The following is a 21296-nucleotide window of genomic DNA, read 5'->3' as shown; positions in this document are numbered from 1 at the left end:
AAGGTGAGGGTGAGCCCCATCACTGGGGTGGCTATTACCTCTGCTCTTGTAGTTTCACTCCAGGGGTCAGAAGAGGTCTGAGAAGAGGAAGTGAAAAGAGCTGTGGCCCTTAAGCCATCCTGCTCAAACAATTCTCACTGGCATCTAGATCTGATAGACATATTTTGGATCAGGCAAGAGTCAATACATGCACAATTTGCATTGGTTGTGAAGCTAATGGCCCTTACACATAATTTTGCTGTAGGATATCAATTAATTCCCTCTTGCAGAGGAGAAATTGTTAAGTTAAAATGGTTTCGACTAGATCAAACAGTACAGTAGGCAAAATGTATCTGTAGTTTTGAATAAATTCTTCATTTATTAGAAAGAAGATCTGTCATACCTAAAGACACCTCCTGAAATTAGGATTTTTTTAGATACATCAGTATAACCGATGCATAAAATAAATTACAAAGCCTTCCTCTTAAATCTTGATCAATATTCAGAGATGACTACTCTGCATCACAAAAGCTAACTCATTTTAAACCTTTTTTTCTGCTCCAGTGAAATCTTTACTGCTGAAGTGTTCCGAAGAAATAAGTAAAGGAGCCTCGTGTTTCAGCAGTGCCTCTCAGGGTTCCACACAGCTGATGAATCCAGGCAGTGACAAATGACCCTCTATTCCTCAGTGCACAACCTTTCTCTCCCTCTCATCTTCTTGCAACCGAACGCTGTTACATCCCTTGCAGAGGAAATGTATTGCACACTTTATAGCTGTCACCCTGGCATGAAAGGCAGAGGGAAGGGGAAAATCCTCTTTTGATCTGCCTAAACATTTCATTTTATTATTTATATACCAATAACCACGAGAAAGCATGATGTTTGAATATAAAATGTGGAACGTTGTTTTGGAAAACATCACTTTTCAAAGGAAGCACATCGTGGGGAGTCAGGGTAAAGGATCAACGTTTTCAGAGTCCCCGGAAGCTCCCTGCCTTGATATTCCTAATCTTCTTTCTGGCATCTTCTGCTCACCAACTGCCTAATATTGGAGGCATGTGGTTCTGCCCATCTGTCCAACAGTCATTCTAAGTTATGTGGTCTACTTAGAAAATATTTGATGGAATATGAATAATGTATAAGTAATTTTTAAATCTCCAAGATTCATCTCATGAGTGAAATGGTTGCTTTGTTCATAAGTAGAAAATTAATTTCATGTATCCATGTACGATAGATAACTAGAGCTGTTACAGAAGTATGAGAATGCAAGAGCTTTTGTGATAAGTATGAAACATATAGTTAAGCACAATAGAATACCCTCAGATTCTGTAACACACAAATCACTAATATATAGTGAAAGCACATGGAATTCTGATGTAGACAATGATTTCTTTACTATTTTACATATTTCTGCAGTTTTTCTTTTTAAAATTAAGATTAGGAATTCTGATCGGTTTTTTTTTGTTTTTTTTTTTGGAGAAGACGATCATGTCATTTATCTTTACTTTCAGAAGGAAACAGTTCACATTTAGTTAATAATTCATTTTCTATGTATTTACGGAGTATTAGGAAAGTAGTTGGCAGATTCAAAGAGCAAGGAGAAGGGGAACAGGGAGCAGGGTAGCTGGAGGTGGGAGGCAGCGTACAAGAAGAAAAAGGACAGAAAATAAGAATTTGATGAGAGCCAGATAACATACGGCCTTTAAACCACAGCAAAGATTTGTATTTCATTCTGTGTATGACAGGAGGCCATTGGATGGGGAGAGATGTGATCTGGTTTATCTTTTAAAAGAATTACTCTGACTGGTCAAGAATAGACGAGCTAGGATGCAGGGAGATGGGTTTAGAGGCCAGGCAAGGAGTCCCGGTTAGAAACGATGAAGGCCTGGCCTGGGGCGGCAACAGTGGAGAAGGGAGATGTAGTAAGATTAGGGATGTGTTTTGAAATACAGTCTAGGAAAGATGATCAGCTAAAGGATTAGACAAAGGGTATGAAAGGAAAAGAATCAAGGATATGCATGGTATGCCTACAAATGTTATAAGATCAAAGTAAGGTGAAATTACTGTGCATTTTAGCACTTAGGGAAAGCTTTTTGGAGTTCTGGAGGCTTGACTTTTTAGCATAGATAAAATTCAGACAGGAGACATAAAAGCTTTCTCAGAAGTAAGACAGAGTGGAAAGATGTATACTGTAATTACGGTAATTGGGAGGTATCTTGAAGATACTTGTCCACCTAGAGTGAAGAGTTTTGTTGAGTAATTGTGAGATGTATGGGTGAAAAGAAAGAGAGGCCAGATAAAACAGGGCCTTGAGTAACAGGAGTAGGCCTTGGGCCTTGAACCTACAATCAATGGAAAGCCATTGGCTAATTTTCTAGAGCTAATCTGGCTGGTAACTTCCAGCTTTTCAGCACACTACATTAAAGGAAGTACTGCTAAAAGCCAACTTATGGATTCCAAAAATAGAGGTCAATGTAGATACATTTATAAAATGACTGAGCTCTGAGAAGACCAAGCAGATTTCTAAAAAGCAAAATGCTACCATAAATCCCATTACACACACACATGCCCCACACCCAACATACACACTCACACATACACATGCAGCACTAAACCCCCAGTCATACGATAAACCAGTACCAAAAAATAAAAAAGTCAGTGCCTTGCAGTTTCTTTTTATAAAAGCACCAATTAGTTTCTAATAAGAAAGCAGAATGTGTGAAGGAGAGAAGAAATTTCATTCACCCAATTAAGAAGAAAGACACAAATAGTTGTTAGCTGTAAGAAATACACATTTTTTTTCCTCAAATAGTTTCAGGATATTTATCACATGAAAAACAGGCACTCAGGGGAGTTTTTCCCCTAAAGCCTTCATTTATTTTATATTTTCTTAAATCTGAAGAACTAACTTCTATTTGCAGTTGAATTCTACTTCCAAATACATGTATCTATGATTTAATCCTTGTTATGTTTCAATAAACTATTAGGTTCAAAAATATAACTCATTTAAAAATGTGAACCTAGACATTTGGAATGATCACACATGCTACTTACTATTAACATGGTATTTTCTAACAAGATCATATTCGGAGATTATAAGGGAAGCACCAAAGAATAAAAATGACCCAGTCTATGTATTAGGTCTTTGTTCATACATAAAATAAATCCATACATGGTGGATGGGCTTATCTAACTATGGTAGAAATAAATTGACGACAGCAAAAAGTCTGTTAAAAAAGTACATTTTTGCAACCTCCTATATCTTGCCCAGCAGATTAACAAAAATACTGAAAGGTTATTTGTAAGCTTAGGGATTTTGGCATGCTGCGAATAAAGTATATTAAAATGAGAAAGGCAAAGTTTTTAAGGATACAGGAAAATAAGAGGATGACAGCTCCAATGGTGAAAATTCATGTGTTGGAACTTAATCGTCAGCGTGCCACCGGAGGACATAGCATTTGTCCCTTCCAGAGGACGCAGCAACAAGGTCCCCTCTTGGAAAGGGGGAACCAGCCCTCACCAGACACTGAACCTACCGGCACCTTGATCAAGCTTCCAATTATTTGAGGCAATGTATTACATCAATCATTATTAAACACTTAAGGAGAAAGTTTGCTATGAATTAAAACATTTCACTAATACTGTCATTTCATTACTACCTTCTTATAAACGATATGAAGATTATGCCTATGATCTGTGTGTGCTTCTGCAAAGGAACCTGGAAGGCTGCCTGTGACCTGTGGCTTGTTTGTGAAATCAGTATGAAGTGATTCAGCTGAAGGCAGCATACATCATCTGATTCATCCTTCAATCAGAGGGTTCATAACACTGAAGCGTTTAAAAATAAATTTGCATGAAGTAAAACATGACAGCTCTGGTAAGTCAAAGAAAATACATAGAAGAAGGCTTCAACGTTATAGATTGTGATGTCAAACCTGACATTTTTCATTATGCCTTCAGTTTATTCATCTAGGACACAATTGCTTAGTTATCCTTGTATGAATTAAGTCAGAATTGCAGAGCATATATCCTTTTATTCATTTGAAATCAACATGTTTAAAAGCTCTTTATGGCCTATTTCGAAGAAGAAGAAATAACACCACTGAACCTGGATATTTCAACTATCTCAGGCGATAGATATTTCAAGCTTATTTTTTGCATGAAAACTATTAATCGCCATGTAGATAAGTCAGTGCCTAAATGGGACAGGATAACAAAGCTGTGGACTTTCACTCTCTAAAAATCCAGAAAATTACAAATATATAAAAACTTCAAGATCCAACTCTTCTAGAGCATTCCATATAGCATTAAAGAGATGCTCATTTGTTCAGCAAGGATGTGTCTGAGTAGCAGTGACATGCAAGGCATTGCTGAGGAGCTGGGACTGACCGATGTTCTAGTGACTCGTTCTACACTGTACACATAGCAGCACTACAGAATAACTCTGACTCAAGTTATTTTCTGTATGCAATATTCTTGGTACAAGCAGATCTTTCTTCCTCAATAGAACTCAGAAACATAAATTTTATCTGTATAACCTCACAATTAGGTTTGAACTTAAAATTTCTTACAGTGCATTTTTAACCTGTTTCTACTGTGCCAATAAAATGAATAAGTTTCAGGAAATTAATTGCATGACCCATAACTTCTTGTGTACACAAGTAAAAATGTAGATCAAAAGATCTATTATTCTGATGTATCAAATAGAGAAGCTCATAATGTTTGATAAAACAAAAGCTTTAAATTTAAGATAACTTATTTTTCCTCTAAGGTTTTCCAAGTAAAAATTATTACTAAGGGTAGCTTCATTTATATGATCAATTTCACAAAAACAATTATCTCCTTTGATTTCTTTCTGAACTATTGGTTTGTCAGACTTGGGTTATTTAATTCCCACATATTAGTGTTTTTTTCCAATTTCCTTCTGTTATTGATTTCTAGTTTTATAGCATTGTGGTCAGAAAAAAATAATATCATTTCACTCTTCATAAATGTGTTAGGATTTGATTTGTGGCCTAACATCTGATCTATCCTGGAAAATGTTGCATGAGTGCTTGAAAAGAACATGTATTTCTGTTGGATGGAATGTTCTGTGAGGATGTGGAGAAAAAGGAACCCTTGTACACTGTTGCAGGCAATGTTGGTGCAGCCCTTATGAAAAGCAATATGAGGTTCCTGAAAATGCTAAAAGGCCCTCTGTATCTGCAGGTGCCTCATTCACAGACTCAACCAACCCCGAATCAAAACTATTTGAAAAAAATAATAAAAAATAAAAATACAACAATAAAAAATCATACAAATAAAAAAGCAATGCAGTATGACAAGTGTTTATACAGCATTTACATTGTATTAGGTGTTATAGAGACGTTATATAGGTGATCTAGAGATGATTTAAAGTACGTGGGAGGGTGTGTGCAGGTTATATGAAAATACCAGGCAATTCTATATACGGGGCTTGAGCGTTCAGGCATTTTGGTCTCCATGGGGCACTGGAACCAAGCACCCGTGGACACCTCGAGATGAGCGTGCACACAATGGAACACTATCCAGCCTTGTAAAGAAAGGAAATCCTCACATTTGCCACAGCATGGATGAACCTTGAGGAGAGTACAGAAAGACAAATCCAGCATGATCCCATTTTTATGTGGAATCTAAGGAAGTCAAACTCATGGAAACAGAGAGGACAATGGTAGTTAACAGGGGGAGGGGAGGAAATGGGGGTGGTGGGGTGTTGGTCAACGAGTACAAAGTTTCAATTAGGTGGGATGGATAAGTTCTGGAGATCATCATGGTGACTACAGTGAACACGACTGCATTATGTACTTGAAATTCGCTAAGAGAGTAGCTCTTAACTTTTGTCACTACAAAAAAAGAAAAAGATAGCTATGGGAGGTGATGGGTATGTTAATTATCTTGATTTTTATAATCATTTCACAATGTACACATACATCAAAACATAGTGTTATACACTATAAATATATATGATTTTTATTTATCAATTATACTTAGTAAAATGGGGAGAGAGTCACTTAGGTATCTGTGGTCATATCTCTTTTAACATCAAAAGTAGATACAGTAGTACATCAAAGCAAGCATGTCCCAAAAAGATAAATTTAGCAAATAAAAAATAAAAATGTGCTACTAGAGCTCTTGGTGTCAAATAAAATAAAACAAGGAAACAAAAGGGAAGGAAGGAAGGAAGGAGGGAAGGAGATGTGGCCCCTTGGCAATAAGAGGGTGATGGGCCAAATACCCCCAAAGAGCATGAAGGGTAAAAAATCAATGCCATCAGGCCATCCTTCCTCCATTCCTCTTCCAGTGTTCCTGCTCTCTCTTTCTCACTTTTCTTTTTCTTACTTTCTTTCTTTTTTTTTTTTTTTAGAGAGAGACAGGGTTGCCCAGGCTGGAGTCAGTGGTGCAATCATAGCTCAAACTCCTGGTCCCAAGTGATATTCCTGGCTCAGCCTCCCAAGCAACTAGGAAGTAACTAGGAGTACAGGCACATGCCACCACGACCAGCTATTTTTTCTTTCTTATTTTTTGTAGAGACAGGGTCTCACTATGTTGCCCAGGCTGGTCTCAAACTCCTGGCCTCAAGAGATCCTCCCATCTTGGGCTTCCAAATGTGTTAGAATTACAGGCATGAGCCACTGCATCTGGTGTTCCTGATCTTAAAAAGAGGTACCAACTACCACGAGAATGGCACGGTCATGAATCTACTTCCACAAGCTACACATCTAGGAGTCCTGCTTGCCACACTCCTCTTCCTGGAAGTTTCTGGCACATTGTGAGCAATCATTATTTCTCGCATGATAAATTAGTGTCTCAATAAAGTCACTAGTAAGATGTTAAAGCAAAAAAATCGCTTATTTATATTCTCACCAGGATCATTTTTATTAGAGTCTAAAAGATGAAATTAAATTATTTCAAATTTCATAATGAATGAATGTAATGATTCTATTTAAACTCTCCAGGTTTTTTGGCATCCCACAGATGTGGCCAGAATTACAGGTGTTCATCAGCGTATTCCTTGAGTTATCATAGAAACTCAGAACTTTATTGCCAGACTGAGCTTTAACAATTTTCTAGTAGAGTTCATTACTTGAGAAGGAGTTTTAGGAGATCTGCTAGAGGTTATTCAGCCAGGTGGTGAGAGAACACAGACAAAGACCAGCCATTTTCACTTCCAGTCCAATGGTTTCCTCACCACCATGCTGCAATTTTTAGGTTTTATGGCTTCATTTTTCATATTAGAAGTTTGTTAAGAATCTATAGTACTGATAAGAGGAACATCTCCTAATGGTATTGTCACATCATTTAGATTGCTGCTTTGGAATGTTAAAATAAGCAGCAATATTTTTTAGAAGGATGGAAAACGAGCCCAATGTTGTACAAGATGAAGCACCTTCATGCTCCTTTTGCAATTTATATTGTGTGCCTTAAATGGAGGTAAATAGGGAATAGCACATGTTTCCTGGTTTCTTAATATTGTGAAACAATGAAATTCTCCATTTAAATCGAGTTCTTCATAATTCAATTTATGAAGACCTAAAGGAGGGTAGGTTTTGAGGAAGTGGTGGGGGTAGGGATATAGTGCCACAGTCCCCAACCCCAAGGTCCCTAAACTAGGCCGCACAGCAGGTGAGCAGTTCAGATTTTCCATAATTAGCATCAATGGCACCAGACAATGGAACTACAAGTGGTCAATCTAAATATAGCACAGGTTTTTCATACTGCCTTTTGTATTATCAATATTTTAATGGGCTGTCAAGGTAGGGCTGCTAGTCAGGACTGATTACATGAGGTGAAGACACACAGAGCAGTCGGCCCTCAAATAAAACCTCTTTTTAACAGTTCTCAAGATATCCATCCAAAACCATTTTGATTATAACTTTCAGATGGTTGGATGGCTTCAGATAAGCCACGGTTCTTATATTAAGCATGTGATTATAAAAGACGCAGAAACAAAAGTCATTCTGCTTATTCACTTTTGCCCTTCCCCCCTCCCTCCTTCACTTAATAAATATTTATTAGTTGTCATGTATGTGTCAGGAACCCTCATAGACACTTGTGAAATATCAGTGAACAAAACAAATATATTCTACTCTCATGGTGCTTACATTCTTCAAGGGAGAAATACAATAAACAACATACATACGAAATAAGTAAATTATTAACTTTAAAGCTGATATACACTTTGGGGAAAAAAAGAGTAGAAGATTGAGAATAGCAGTGGTGAGAATGGTTCCAGTTTTACATAGGTCAGGGAGGGCCCCACTGAGAATCTGGTGTCATTTAACGAAGACCTGAGGACATGAGTCAAGTACAGTATATGGTTTTGGGAAAGAGCTTTCCAGGAAGAGAGAGGGGATAGGGCCAGGGTATGCTTGATTTGTTCGAGGAATAGCAAGAAGGCCATTACGACAGGGAAAAAGCAAAGATTATCTTGCTGTTGTGGTCATGAAATCTATAAAATTTCCCCTTTCAGTTGACATCTCATACTCTATTACTTCCATGTTTAAAATGAAAGTTATGACCTTTATACAATCATACAAGTCCCATATTTATTCAAAAATGCAGCCAAAATTCTTCTGAGAATTTTTAAATCACTCCAAAACCATGATCTCTGGTTGGCACATATTTTAAGTCTCTCAGCTCCCACAAATACGTATTTGGTAGTGAACTGTTATGTGATATGCAAATATGCCATTTAATGAGAGATGATGTCATTACAAAGAAGTCAAGAATTTTGGGAATTTAGAGATGAGGCACAAAGAGATGTGTTATTCTAGCAAAGAAATTCCAAGATTTACAGTTAACATGAAAGCACCCATTCTTTCTGAAATGTCACTGTTCCTTTTGGCATTTTACTACATTTTTCATATTATTAACTTTCTTCCAGAAATGGAAACAATTGTGATCACTGTACAAGTTGCATGGCATTCATCTCAGTTAATACCTCAAAAAACAAGATGCATATAAAAGTAGCACTTTTTTACAAGGGGAGGATTGGGTCGCCTTCTCCCACAGTAAGCAGTTTCTGCCTCAACGTATCGCATGAAAATGAACCGTAATTTCATGAACTTATAAATATAATGTAAAACACACGTAGCCATACCTTGCCAAACTGGTCCTTTTTGCCAAAGCCAGTGGCAGCTGCAATGCTTCCTGCTCCCTCCACTGTCTTCTGGGCTACGGCTGTCACACCTGTCACCACTGCCCCTCCAACATTTGTCACTTGCTCTTTGGTCTTCTCAGCCACTGTGAGAAATCAAGAACAACAACAGATTAAAAGATGGTAGAATGACAGTGACTTAAAAGAATTCCACTTTCACTAGCCAGCAACTTCTACACAGCTATATCTACACATGCTATAGACAACTGAGGGGTCATAAGAAACAAAAACTACTAAGATTTCCCCTTTTTTTTTTTTTTTTTTTCTATTTTTCCTCTTTTCTTTTCATGCCACTTTCCTGATCGGGAAGCTACCAAGATACCTAAGTGAGTGCGGTTCAACCAAACATTTGCTAAGATATTTTGCTGTAATCATGCAGGTATTAAAAAGTGCTTCAGGTTTAATGATCAGGAATAGAAAGCCATGCACAATTTGAGTTTGATTTATATTAAGGAAAATTTACAGGAAGTAATGTTGACAGGTGCAGTTATAGTAATAGTTGAATCAGACTCAGCACGAAATTTATTTCTTTATTTCAATTCAATGCCATTCCTTTGACCTCACTCAGCAAGTTCATTTTCACCACACCTTCCCAGTAACAGAACGCATACTACTTTAGCTATGTGCTCATACATGGTATTAACACATATGAATGAACAACAGCATAAGAAATGGCTATAAAGGAACTTTGATCCTTTTATGGGCCTTCAGATAGTGAAAACAGAAGGTCTGTAATAATTGAATGGATTTTCAGTAATTTTAATGGTAACAAAGAATCTAGACCAGAGTGGGGAAGCCTTTCATGTTGGAAGGCCACATTAATTTTGCTGTAATCAAACAAGGGCGCATTCAAAAAACTTCAATTAGATATACTTAAAAATGTACGTTGTTTAGTAAAAATCTAACTACTATGAATTAATAATTTCAAAAACTGAAAACTATTTGTTAATTTTAAAGTTAACTAACTTTTTAATGAGTTGCTTGTGTCTGCTTTTTGCTGGAAAGCATTTGAATATTTGGTTGCAGTGTGGAGGGCCACAGTTTCAGTTCATCCTCTAGATGGGTATCAGTCTTTTTTGAATTTAAGGGCGTCTTGATTAGGGTTAGGTGGGAGAATGCAGATTCGCAGCAATAAGTGGTTGAAAAGCAAGAAAGAATTTTTTGGGCATGTTGCTGAAGGCGTGGGTATTCTGCTGCATTTCTCCGTATTTCAATTGCATCTTTCTTAGCATTAAACAAAGACTTTAAAAAGTCATCTACTGAGACCTCAATCAATTCCATCTGTAGTTATTTAGGTGCCTTGATGATATCAACTAGGTGAGGCTGAAATGCTAATTTGAGTGTGATGTCATGATTCTCAAAGTCAGTGAACCTTTCATTGTATTCTTCAATTAATAGGTCTATAACAGCTGCGTATTCTTCAAACAATTTGCATATATCATCCTGCTCATCAGTGACCTTTGCTAACTGGGGAAAATGTTCATCTGAAATTTCCTTTTGAAGAATATGTGTTTTGAAAAAAGATAGCTTTTTTTTGAAATGCTTGGATTTTTTTGCCACATATCATATATAAAGACAGGGTTTTTTTTGGCATTTTAATGGTATTTTTTATTGAGATATAATTCATATAACACAAATTCCACCACTTTACTTTTTTATGGTTTGCACTGTCTCTGAGGTGTTATTTATTTTTTTAAATTTAAGAATATTATGGGGGTACAAACATTTTGGTTACATATAATGCCTTTGCCTCGCCCAACCCAGAACTACAAGCGTGCCCATCCCCCATACAGTGTGCTCCACACCCAATAGTTGTGAATTTACCCATTCCCACCACCCCCCTCCCACCCACCTGGCACCTGATGAATATTACTTCCACGTGAGCACCTAAGTGTTGATCCCTTAGTACCAATTTGATGGTGAGTACATGTGGTGCTTGTTTTTCCATTCTTGTGATACTTTACTTTGGAGGATGGGCTCTAGCTCCACCCAGGAGGTGCTAGTTCAACATTGTTTTTTATGGTTGAATAGTATTCCATGGTATGTATATATATATATATACACACCACATTTTATTAATCCACTCATATATTGATGGGTACTTGGGTTGTTTCCACATCTTTGCAATTGTGAATTGTGCTGCCATAAACATTCAAGTGCAGATGTCTTTATTATAAAATGTCTTTTTCTCCTTTGGGTAGATGGCTAGTAGTGGAATTGCTGGATCAACTGGTAGTCTACTTTTAGCTCTTTGAGGTGTCTCCATATTACTCTCCATAGAGGTTGCACTAGTTTGCAGTCCCACCATCAGTGTATGATGTATCTCTCTGCATCCATGTCAGCACTTGTTTTGGGACTTTTTGATAAAAGCCATTCTTACTGGAGCTATATGATATCTCATTGTGGTTTTGATTTGCATTTCCCTGATGATTAGAGACGTTGAGCACCTTTTTATATGTCTGCTGGCCATTATTCTGTCTTCTTTTGAAAAGTTTCTGTTCATGTCCTTTGCCCACTTTTTAATTGTGGGCAATTGTGGGTTGTTTGATTTTTGCTTGTTAATTTTCTTAAGTACTATATGGATTCTTATTATCAGACCTTTACTGGATGTGTAGCATGCAAATATTTTGTCCCATTCTGTGGGCTATTTGCTCTAATGATAGTTTCCTTGGCTGCACAGAAGCTTTTTAATTTGATCAGGTCCCATTTATTTATTTTTGTTGCTGCTGTGATTGCTTTGGGGGTCTTCTTCATAAATTCTTTGCCTAGGCCAATGTCTATAAGAGTTTTCACAACATTTTCTTCTAGAATTCTTAAGATTTCATGCCTTCGGTTTAAGTCTGTTATTCATTGTGAGTTGATTTTTGTGAGAGGTGAGAGGTGTGGATCCTGTTTCAATCTTCTGCATGTGGTTATCCAGTTTTCCCAGCACCATTTATTGAATAGAGATTCTTTTCCCCAGTGTATATTTTTGTTTGCTTTGTCAAAAATTAGATGACAACATGAGAATGGTTTTATACTTGGGTTCTCAGTCCTGTTTCAAAAGTCTACATCTCTGTTTTTGCTGACAGTATGATATTATATCTACAAAATCCCAAGGATTCAACTAAGAGACTCCTGGAATTGACAAATGAATTCAGTAATGTCTCAGGATACAAAATCAATGCACAGAAATCAGTGGCATTCATATATGCCAATAACAGTCAAGCTGAAAATCTAATAAAAAATGCAACACCTGTCACAATATTTGGTTTTATACCTGAGAACCCATGTAGGACATTTCAGAGTCTTTAATGCACTAAGGGGAAGACAGGGTATGCAAAATTTCTCAACATTATAAAACCATGGAAACATAAGCTTGTGGGTCACTGTCCTTCAGAAAATGTTTTGTAAAATGTTGACGAATTATACAAACTTCGGTCCCTCTCTTTCTCTCTCTGTCACACAAACACAAACACAAACACATACTCAAATTCGTGTTTGTGTTCTGGCATTCTGAAGAAGACTAAAATATTTTGAGCTTGTCAACAGTTACCCTTGCCCATCTCCATAGCCTCCATTAGATCTTTAGGTGACAGTATTAGTTCTTTGCCACATGCGTAACTGCTTGCTAAACCACATGATTTCTCCCTCAACTATCAAAATGAAACACCATTAATCTAGATTAGCCCTCTTCAGGTAGTACAGTCCCCAACTGTCTGCTAGCCAGTTCTTGTTAAAATTAAGTTTAACAATATCATATTTACAGAAGGTCACTAGAAGGCAACACAGTCTATTTACTTGCCTAGTTCTCTGTATTATATATTGGATTGCAACAGAGGCATTGAAAGATGCATAATTACCTTCTAAGAGAATCAGGTGCAAAAGTATTATTTTTTATTTTTAAGCCCTTGTTTTTTATCAGAAATACACATTTAAAAACTCATATGAAACACTTTTCTCTGTAAGCTGTAAAAATGTTGCTCAAGAAAAGTCCACTATAAAGCAACAAGTAACACTAATATAACACATACTATTTGCTTTCAGTTTTCTAGTTGCTTTGTGTACATTATTAACTCGCTTAATTCTTTTACAGATAAGGAAACTAAATCACATAGAGGTTCAGAATCTTGCATAAAATTACACAGTTCGTAAGAAGTAAGCAGGAAGTTGAACCAAGGAGGTCTGAATTCAGTGTTTATAGTCTTAATTAAAACACTGCATTAAGATTCCCATTTCATTTTCTCCATTTCTATTTTATAATTTAGTGATAGGAACATCTTATTTTTATGAGGCACTATTACGTTTCATGCTTTCTGATCCTATGAATTATGCTCCTGATTATATCTTTTGCTTCACCACACCTGTCAGGAAGTGTGGAGTACTGACGACATGAAACTCAATGATAGCAAGTCTCTGGGCTCTTAATTTGTTAAATTTTGGTTTTCCTTTGATTTTTCTATTTCTGTTATGATTTTCCTTATCAATCTCGTAATCTGATGATGATCATTTTCATCCTTTTTGCTATTTCTTTTTTGTAAATCTTCTCACAGACTTACTCAAATTCTTGGTATACAAATATACTACAAGTATAAAAACAATAAATAATTTATCGATTATCCAAGGTGTGTCCCAAAATGTACTCAGAATCATCAAGGCAATGTAATCAGTATAGTTCAGGGTTGGAATATTTTATTGTACTCTACAGAAAATTTTACTTTGATCTTTTGAAACACGGTAATCTTTACATTTTATTTATGCCAGCAGTTTGCCAATACATTTTTGGTCAGAATACTTAAATGCACAACTACTTTAAAGTCAACGCAGCTGGTCAACTCAAAGTCATCATTCTTGGCAATTCAATGTTTTATTTATTTATAATAAATATTTACCTATTTAAAATACTTCATAAAGAATTAAGCTTAAACGAGGCTGATGCTGTCTTAACATGTTCCGCTGTGGGCACAGTGATGGTTTACAATCACATTGTGACTATTGAGTGCTGGGGACAGGCTGGCTCCTAGATGTTTTGAATCCCACCCCTGGATGTGAGCCTCAGGGCGCTTACCTGTTGTCACACCATGCACCACTCCTTCCTTGGTTTTGGAGCCTATAAAAACAAACAAATTCAAATCATAAGTCTCCAAATGGCCTTATGTTGCTGATTAGCTAGTTTTAAATATTATACGACTAATTAGGAAATCTCAATCTTCAGATGCTCGTGTATGTGATTTTTGATGCCCATGTCCTTGAGGGGACAAAAAAAAAAAAAAAAAAAAACACCTAAAAGGAGGAAGAAATCCAGCAACCACTGCAGCAAGTAGAAGAGAGCAAAGCTAACAGGAGGTTCTCTCGAATGAAGGTTTTAGCACAAAATTACTTATCCCCTTGTTTCTCACTTCACATACCAACTTACAGAGGGGGGAAAAAAGTGAGATAACACTGGGGCTTGGTGAGAAGATGATTTTGGACTCATAACTGCAGAAGCTTTAAAAGTACAGCACAACAGAGAGATTAGTTAACGCATGAAACACAAATAGAAGGGGAGGGAAGGAAGGCATTAACATCTGTTGAACACTCATTATGTAAAAGGTGTTTTACATTTCATCTCATGTAATCTCCATAATATCCATTTAATACAGAAATATTATGCCCATTTTATATATGAGGAAATTCAATGAGGAAAGTAAAAATCAAAGTTAAGTGATTTGCCTAATATTACACATGGAATAAAAGGCTATAAGCATATTCTACACAAAATAAGAATTTCTCCCAAACCTTGATCATTACTAAACTTTTATACAAATAATTATTATATGTATATTATTAAAACTGAGCTTGTTAGCAATTTTATTCATAATCTCTCTAATGCTGCCTTTTTCAGTGTAATTCACACCAGTTTTTTAATTAAAATATTTTTGGAGAAAATAACCACAATGGATTAAATATTGACTTGAAAACTAACCTATAACTCAAATAATGTATTAATAGTTCTACCAAGACACAGAAGAGAATTAAGAAAATGGTTATTATCAAATAAACTCTCCAACAGAATAATTACTTTTCCAACATGTTTTCTGTTTATTTTTTCATCCTGCATTAACAAAACTATTATTAAGAACTAGTATGAAAGATTGGACGTGACCAAAGAAAATTTTATAATTTCTCTTATGGCTGAAGAACTTTAGCAGAAGCCTCATATGAAATGTAATCTCATTCCTCATAAGAATATGCTTTTGGCAGCTACCTTTTAACTAATTGAAGATCTGCCATAATAATCAGTATTATTTTTATGGTTTTTGCTCCATTTATCTTCATCTGTATACACAAATTTCCAATCAATATACTTCAATTTATTAGACAAAAATTTCTTCCATCAAATGATTCAGAAATTACAAATGAGATTTAAATTCAAAAGCAGAAAAAAATTTAATTATCTCTATATAATACCAAGTATTGTAACAATAAATGCAAGAAAATGATCATCTTCAAAATTCTTCCAGTGCCACTCTGCTCACAATCAGCAGCAGTGGTCATCAGTATGATTGACAGCAAACTCTCAAGTCACAATGTGCTTCACCTCACCAGGTTGACAAAGTCAACATGACATGCACAACAATGGGGTAGCTGAGTTCTCGAATTTCCCAGGTGTTACTTTTGATCTTCTCCACGCTATACTCTTGTGAGGTTGTAGGAAATAAGGCAGGGTGGTGGGTGTGGGCCACCTCAGCTCAGGGAAGCCACCAGCTCTGGTGTCCCTTCAGCATTTATATCTTGCTAGTCTCATATCCAATTGGTACCCACCTTGTAGTTATGTCTTATCAATTACAGAATACTCATGAATTAAAGGCTGATCATCGATTACAGATTACTAATAAACAATTATGACAGCAAAGAACAGGTGATTGGTCTGATACATAGCAACTTTATCAGGATTCTTATTTTTTTTTTAGGTATGTATTCATTTCTTTGTTTGGAGTTGTACAAAAAATATAAAATATGTCACATGAGATATTTATAAAATATAATTAATTATAATTTCTAATGGTTTGGTTTAGTGGCATTCTTTCTTTTTGTAAAATAAATTTTATTGTATATATTGAATGTATGCACCACAAAGTTATGGGCTATATACAGGGAGTTAAAAGGTTACTATAGTGAAGCAAGTTACTATATCCATGATCTCATATAGTTACCTTTGTTTTTGTTTGTTTTTGTGGCAAGGACAGCTAGAATCTACTCAGTCAGCATGAAGGGAGCCAAACAGTGGCTATCAGAGGCAAGGGAATGGGTAGGAAATGGGGAGACACAGGTCAGAGGATCCAAAGTAGCAAGAATGGAGGATGAACAAGTGTAGGGATCTAATGTACAACATGAGGACTGCAGTTAATAAAATTGTACTGTGTTTGGGATTCATGCTGACTGAGCATAGGCTTAAATCATTCTCAGTTTTCATATCTTCATGGCTTCTGTATATGAAAGTGTGCTCAATGATTCATATGTTCTGTTTTAGTATGACATTTTCACAAAAATTCTGCAAGGTAGTTGCATTTTTCTCAATCATACTTTTACTAATGAAAGATGTGATGCTCCATCTTCCTTAAGGCCCTAAACCTAATAAGTCATGTAAACTGGACGAAAATTTTGGATTGTATGACAGCAAGTCCATTTTCTTTCCACCTCACCAGTAGTCAGTAAACTACAACCTATGGACAATTCCAGCCCATCATCTCTTTTGGTAAATAAATATAGAAGTTTTATTGGAACACAGCCACACGAGTTATATGTAGTTGGGTTCACACTTCAACAGCAGAGATGAGTAGTTGAGATAGAGATCTTATGGCTTAAAATATGTGCTATCTGGTTCTATACCAAAAAACTTTGCCAACTCCTGGACTATACTATTGTGTCTTCACATGATCACTTTTCATCTTGAATCCTGTGTGTGAGTTCATCTTTCAGTTAGACCTTAGAATATAACCAATAAATAATGTATAGAACATGCTCTGTGTTAAATACCATGACAGACAGAGGAAATGATTTCAATGAAAAGTTATAAAGTAACTGAAGTCATAGAATAGAAGCAAACTCGTACTTGCAGAACTTGGAAAATTGAGGACAAAACAGAAAGATATTGATAATCTGCATGTCCCTTATTCAGTATTCCAAATTCTATCTAAAAATACATAATTCAGACTTCACAATATTAACTCCTCATTTTTTTCCCTCTTATAACACTATTTCAATGATTTTCTGGAAAATATGATTTAAGGTAGAGAAAGAAAGAGTAATTTAACTGAAGATTTATGCGAAGATTAATATAAAAAGAGTCTATGAAGACTGAGAAAAAAAGAAATCTGCTGTAAACTTCGATGAAAAGCATTCATAAAAAATCATTCCAAGTTTAAATTTTCTTCTGCTCATCTATAATATATTGGCAAGACAGTGTAGCTTTCTTCTACCCCATAGACATAGGCGGAGCACCCACAGACATAGGTGGAGCACCCATATCATCCATGCCACCCAACATGCTCATCCTCCACCTAACTGTTCATCAGGGGACTCCTGCTACTATAGTTGCCACCAGAGTGTGGAAGAGCTCAGAGAAGCAGAGGAGAGGAAGAATGAGCAGAGTGTGTGTGTGTATGTGTGTGTGTGTGTGTGTGTGTCTATTCTTTCCCCAAAGAATTTGAAGTGGTTTGCAAAATAACACCCAATTTAATAGGAGAATTGGACAGAAGTTAACAGCTCAAGATACAGAAAAGAGAGCCTTGGTGTATTCTCCAAGGTGGGAATTTAAGAACAAGTAAGGTGATAGGCACCAATCTCTTTATTAATAGCATGTGTCATTTGACAGATGAACCATATCAACATTTCTAAGATATTAGTAGCAGTCCTCAAGCGCTTTCTTCAGCACCTAATCCCCAATGTTCACAGTGACCAAGAGTTCCCAAGACCACTTCCACCAAAGACTAATCTGTTCTTTCCATTTCAAGACCACAATAGGTCTCTTTTTACACACTGCAGGACCATATCAAAGTCTTGTTTTAAAACCAGAATACATTAAAATCAGCAACTATTATTCATGATGATAATCGAAATCAAAGGCCTATGAATGGTTTTGATTCTGAAGAATATTCTTATTTTTTAAAAGCTTACGAGTTTTAAAACTGCCCTCTGAAATACATCACTTGGGCACAGAAACAGTCATTTAAAAAAAAAAAGAAATGAAAAAGTCCTAAATATTATCTCAAAAGTAAATAATCTGGAAAAGCAAACAATTAGCCCCACTTTTTACTATTAGCTCAAACATACACACTCACTTACCTACACATGCCTCTGACTCAGTGCATCCTTTTGACAAGCCGTGATGCACAGATGAATCCGGGGAGAACTAGCAGCATTTGCAATATTGATTATGCTAACCCCTCAGTCATGAACAAATACCAAAATCACATTTGGGGTTCACCTACCTACATAGAGGACACCCTCTTTTGTCTTTCCCGCTGCTTCCGCCACACCCTGCTTGGTTTTCTCCGCAGCAGCCACGACTCCCTCCTTGGCCTTTGAAAGTCCCTTCTTGAATATATCCATGGCTAATGAATTCCTTTACACCGCACTGGAGAGCACAAAATACACTTTGAATGAGAACTTTTGGGTAAAAGAAAACAGAATTGAAACCACCCGAGGTAAAAGAAACACTGAAAAATCAATAGACCCCCCCCCCCAAATGTGAGACTCTTTTAAGTGTACCCTCATTTCAAGCATTGGACAAAGCGGCCTTTTTTTAGCTTTGGCATTAAACATGTAGCATCTCCCATCCATCTTGGCTAGTAAAAGTCTAGCCGCCTAAACATGGACTAGGATGAATCATCTGAGCTGTTCCTACTGCATTTCAGAAGTGGAGTTGCATGAAAAGATAGACCTCTCTTTCAACTTCCCGGCGTCCAAAGGGTGGCAGTGGAAGTTAGAAGCATGTGTAGAAGAAAGAGCAAAGGAAAAGAAAGGGAGCTGGAGGATTAGGGTCAGGGACATCCTTAAAACGAATCCCGCAAGAAGGTTAACAGGTTCATCTTGGAAAGGGGTAGGAAGGGAACTACTCACTCCGGGTGTGGCAACTGGCGAGCCCAAGGGTGCGTGTTAATCCATCAGACCACCCACCCCCGCCCTCAGCTATCTCCCCGGAGCAGGCGCCGTGGGTTCACACCGCGGGCAGTCTGGGGACCAGCGCCAGCCACCCGAGGGGCCGTTCTCAGCGGGAGTCCTAGCGGACCCCGCGCCTTCACTGGTTAACCCTTTACCACCTGTTGACTTGCCCTCCCTGCACGCCCATTTAATTATTTGCCAAATGCAGCTTACTCTACGGAAAAAACCGAGAAAACGGTCAGAGGAATATGAGTAAGAGAGAAACAAAAGTTGGAAGCTCTTGCTCCTGGGAGCATCCTCGCGTTTCCCCAAAGACAAGCAGCCTGACCCTCTCAGCCTTTGGGGAGGACGAGAGGGGAACGCAGGGAGCAGGAGGAAAGCCAGGGCAACTTACTTTCCCTAAGCTCATCAAAGGGACAAGTGCTCACCGCCCAGAGACGTGGCACTGCGGGTCCTCACCGCGACACCAACCCCCCTCCCGGCGTTCACGACGACTCCTCTCCCACCCAGGTTCTCCAGGATTTCCAAAGATGTCCGCTTAGATCCCCAAGTACTTACCTGAGTGCCTCTGCTTCTCCACGACTCCGATTCCTCCCCCCTCTTTAAAAAAAAAAAAAATTAAACAATTCCCAAATATTATTTAAATGGGAAGAGGGAGGAAAAGGAGCGCACAGGAAGGGCGGAGGCGGAACCCGGAGAGGGATGGTCCCCAGAGGAGGCTGCTGGCAGCACCACCCGGCGACAGGAGGCTGGGGGCGTGGGAGGCAAACCCGCGAACCTGTCGTCGAATTGCCGCTCCCCGTCCCCCGCGCGAGAGGATCCGGGAGGAAGAGGCAGAGGGTCGGAAGGGCAGGCGGGGAGGGAGCGCGAAGGATGCTCCAGGCAGGGCTGGGACCCGGGTCTGCGCTAAAGCCCGCACACACCTGGCTCCCGCGTCGCGGCGCTCGGTCGCTCGCCCCCTCTCTCGGGCCCCCTGCTCCTCGTCGCGGTCCTCCTCCTCCTCCTCCTCCCCACCTTCCTCCCGCCTGTCCTCGGCTCACCGCCCCCACAGCTGATTTGTCAGCGCCTCTGCCCGCCCCTCTCTCCGCGCGCGCTGCTTTCCCCGCCGCGTGCGCTTCGCTCCTTCCCTCGGGTGGGGGTGGCGGTGGGGGTGGGGACAGGGGTGGGGACAGCGGGTACCACCCACCGCAGCCGAGGCGGGAAGGCGGGGAGCTCTGCGCTCCAGCTCAAGTTCAGGGTCACCGGGACTCCTGCTCTTTCCCATCCCCCTCCTTTCCTGTCTCCGCCTTCCCTCTGCCTCCTCTTGGGGACCCCCTCGTCAGAGCCAACGTGGGGGAGCCGGGGGCCTCCCGGGTCGGCCCCCAAAGGCAGAGCCTGTCACTTGCGGAGCTGCGGAAAGGGACGGGCGGCTCGGGAAGGCTGCTCACATCACGCCGGCACCGCCAAGTGCGCGTTTCCCTCGGGTCGCGGACATTTCATAAATGGCCACAGGACACAACGTGAAGGGTCGTTTTAGTTCAAATAGCCTCGAGATTTTCGTTTGTTCTCAAGGTAGGACTAGCCCGAAAGGGTCGCGCGGGTGGCGAGGCGACGGCTGAGCAGGAGTTACAGGTGGAGGAGGCAGGAGGAGGCGCAGCGAATCCTCGTCCCACCCCACTGTCACCATTTCCTCCTCCGCCAATCGGCGGCTGCCAGACGCTTCTTTTCCCATCGGCGGAACGCGGGATAAACACGCCCCAGCCGTCTAAAACCAGCGGTCAGAAAAGGCTTTTCGCTCTCGAAATGGGAATTACTTTCCAGACCCAAGTCCGGGGTCCAGGCGACAAATTCAGCGTGACGTATCCTCCTGGACCATCACATCCTCTTTCTTCAGCTCCTTCTGGAAGGGACATTCATTCTACACCCCACTCACCTCTCTGGCTTATGATCCGCGTTGCCCTCGGAGCCCACACCCTCCTCTCCTCCCCACCGCACACAGACAGACACACGCGAACTTCAAGACATGTTTTTGCATCGC

General features: G+C 38.9%; 1 protein-coding gene across 1 annotated transcript in view; it reads right to left on the bottom strand.

The window, feature by feature from the left end:
* The window catches only part of SNCA (synuclein alpha), a 71165-nt gene extending 52438 nt beyond the window's left edge, over positions 1 to 18727 (bottom strand). Inside the window, exons 1-3 of the mRNA XM_069485509.1 lie at positions 18607 to 18727; positions 14202 to 14243; positions 9098 to 9240 (exon numbers count right to left, since the gene is read on the bottom strand). Of these exons, the coding sequence (XP_069341610.1) occupies positions 9098 to 9240; positions 14202 to 14243; positions 18607 to 18727 (306 nt within the window). The remainder of the gene's footprint in view (positions 1 to 9097; positions 9241 to 14201; positions 14244 to 18606) is intronic.
* Positions 18728 to 21296: the final 2569 nt, after the last annotated feature.

The sequence above is a fragment of the Eulemur rufifrons genome, chromosome 13, assembly GCF_041146395.1.
Source record: "Eulemur rufifrons isolate Redbay chromosome 13, OSU_ERuf_1, whole genome shotgun sequence".
Lineage (NCBI taxonomy): Eukaryota > Metazoa > Chordata > Mammalia > Primates > Lemuridae > Eulemur > Eulemur rufifrons.
Note: the sequence above shows the minus strand (reverse complement) of the source record. Positions and strands in the feature narration are given on the sequence as shown.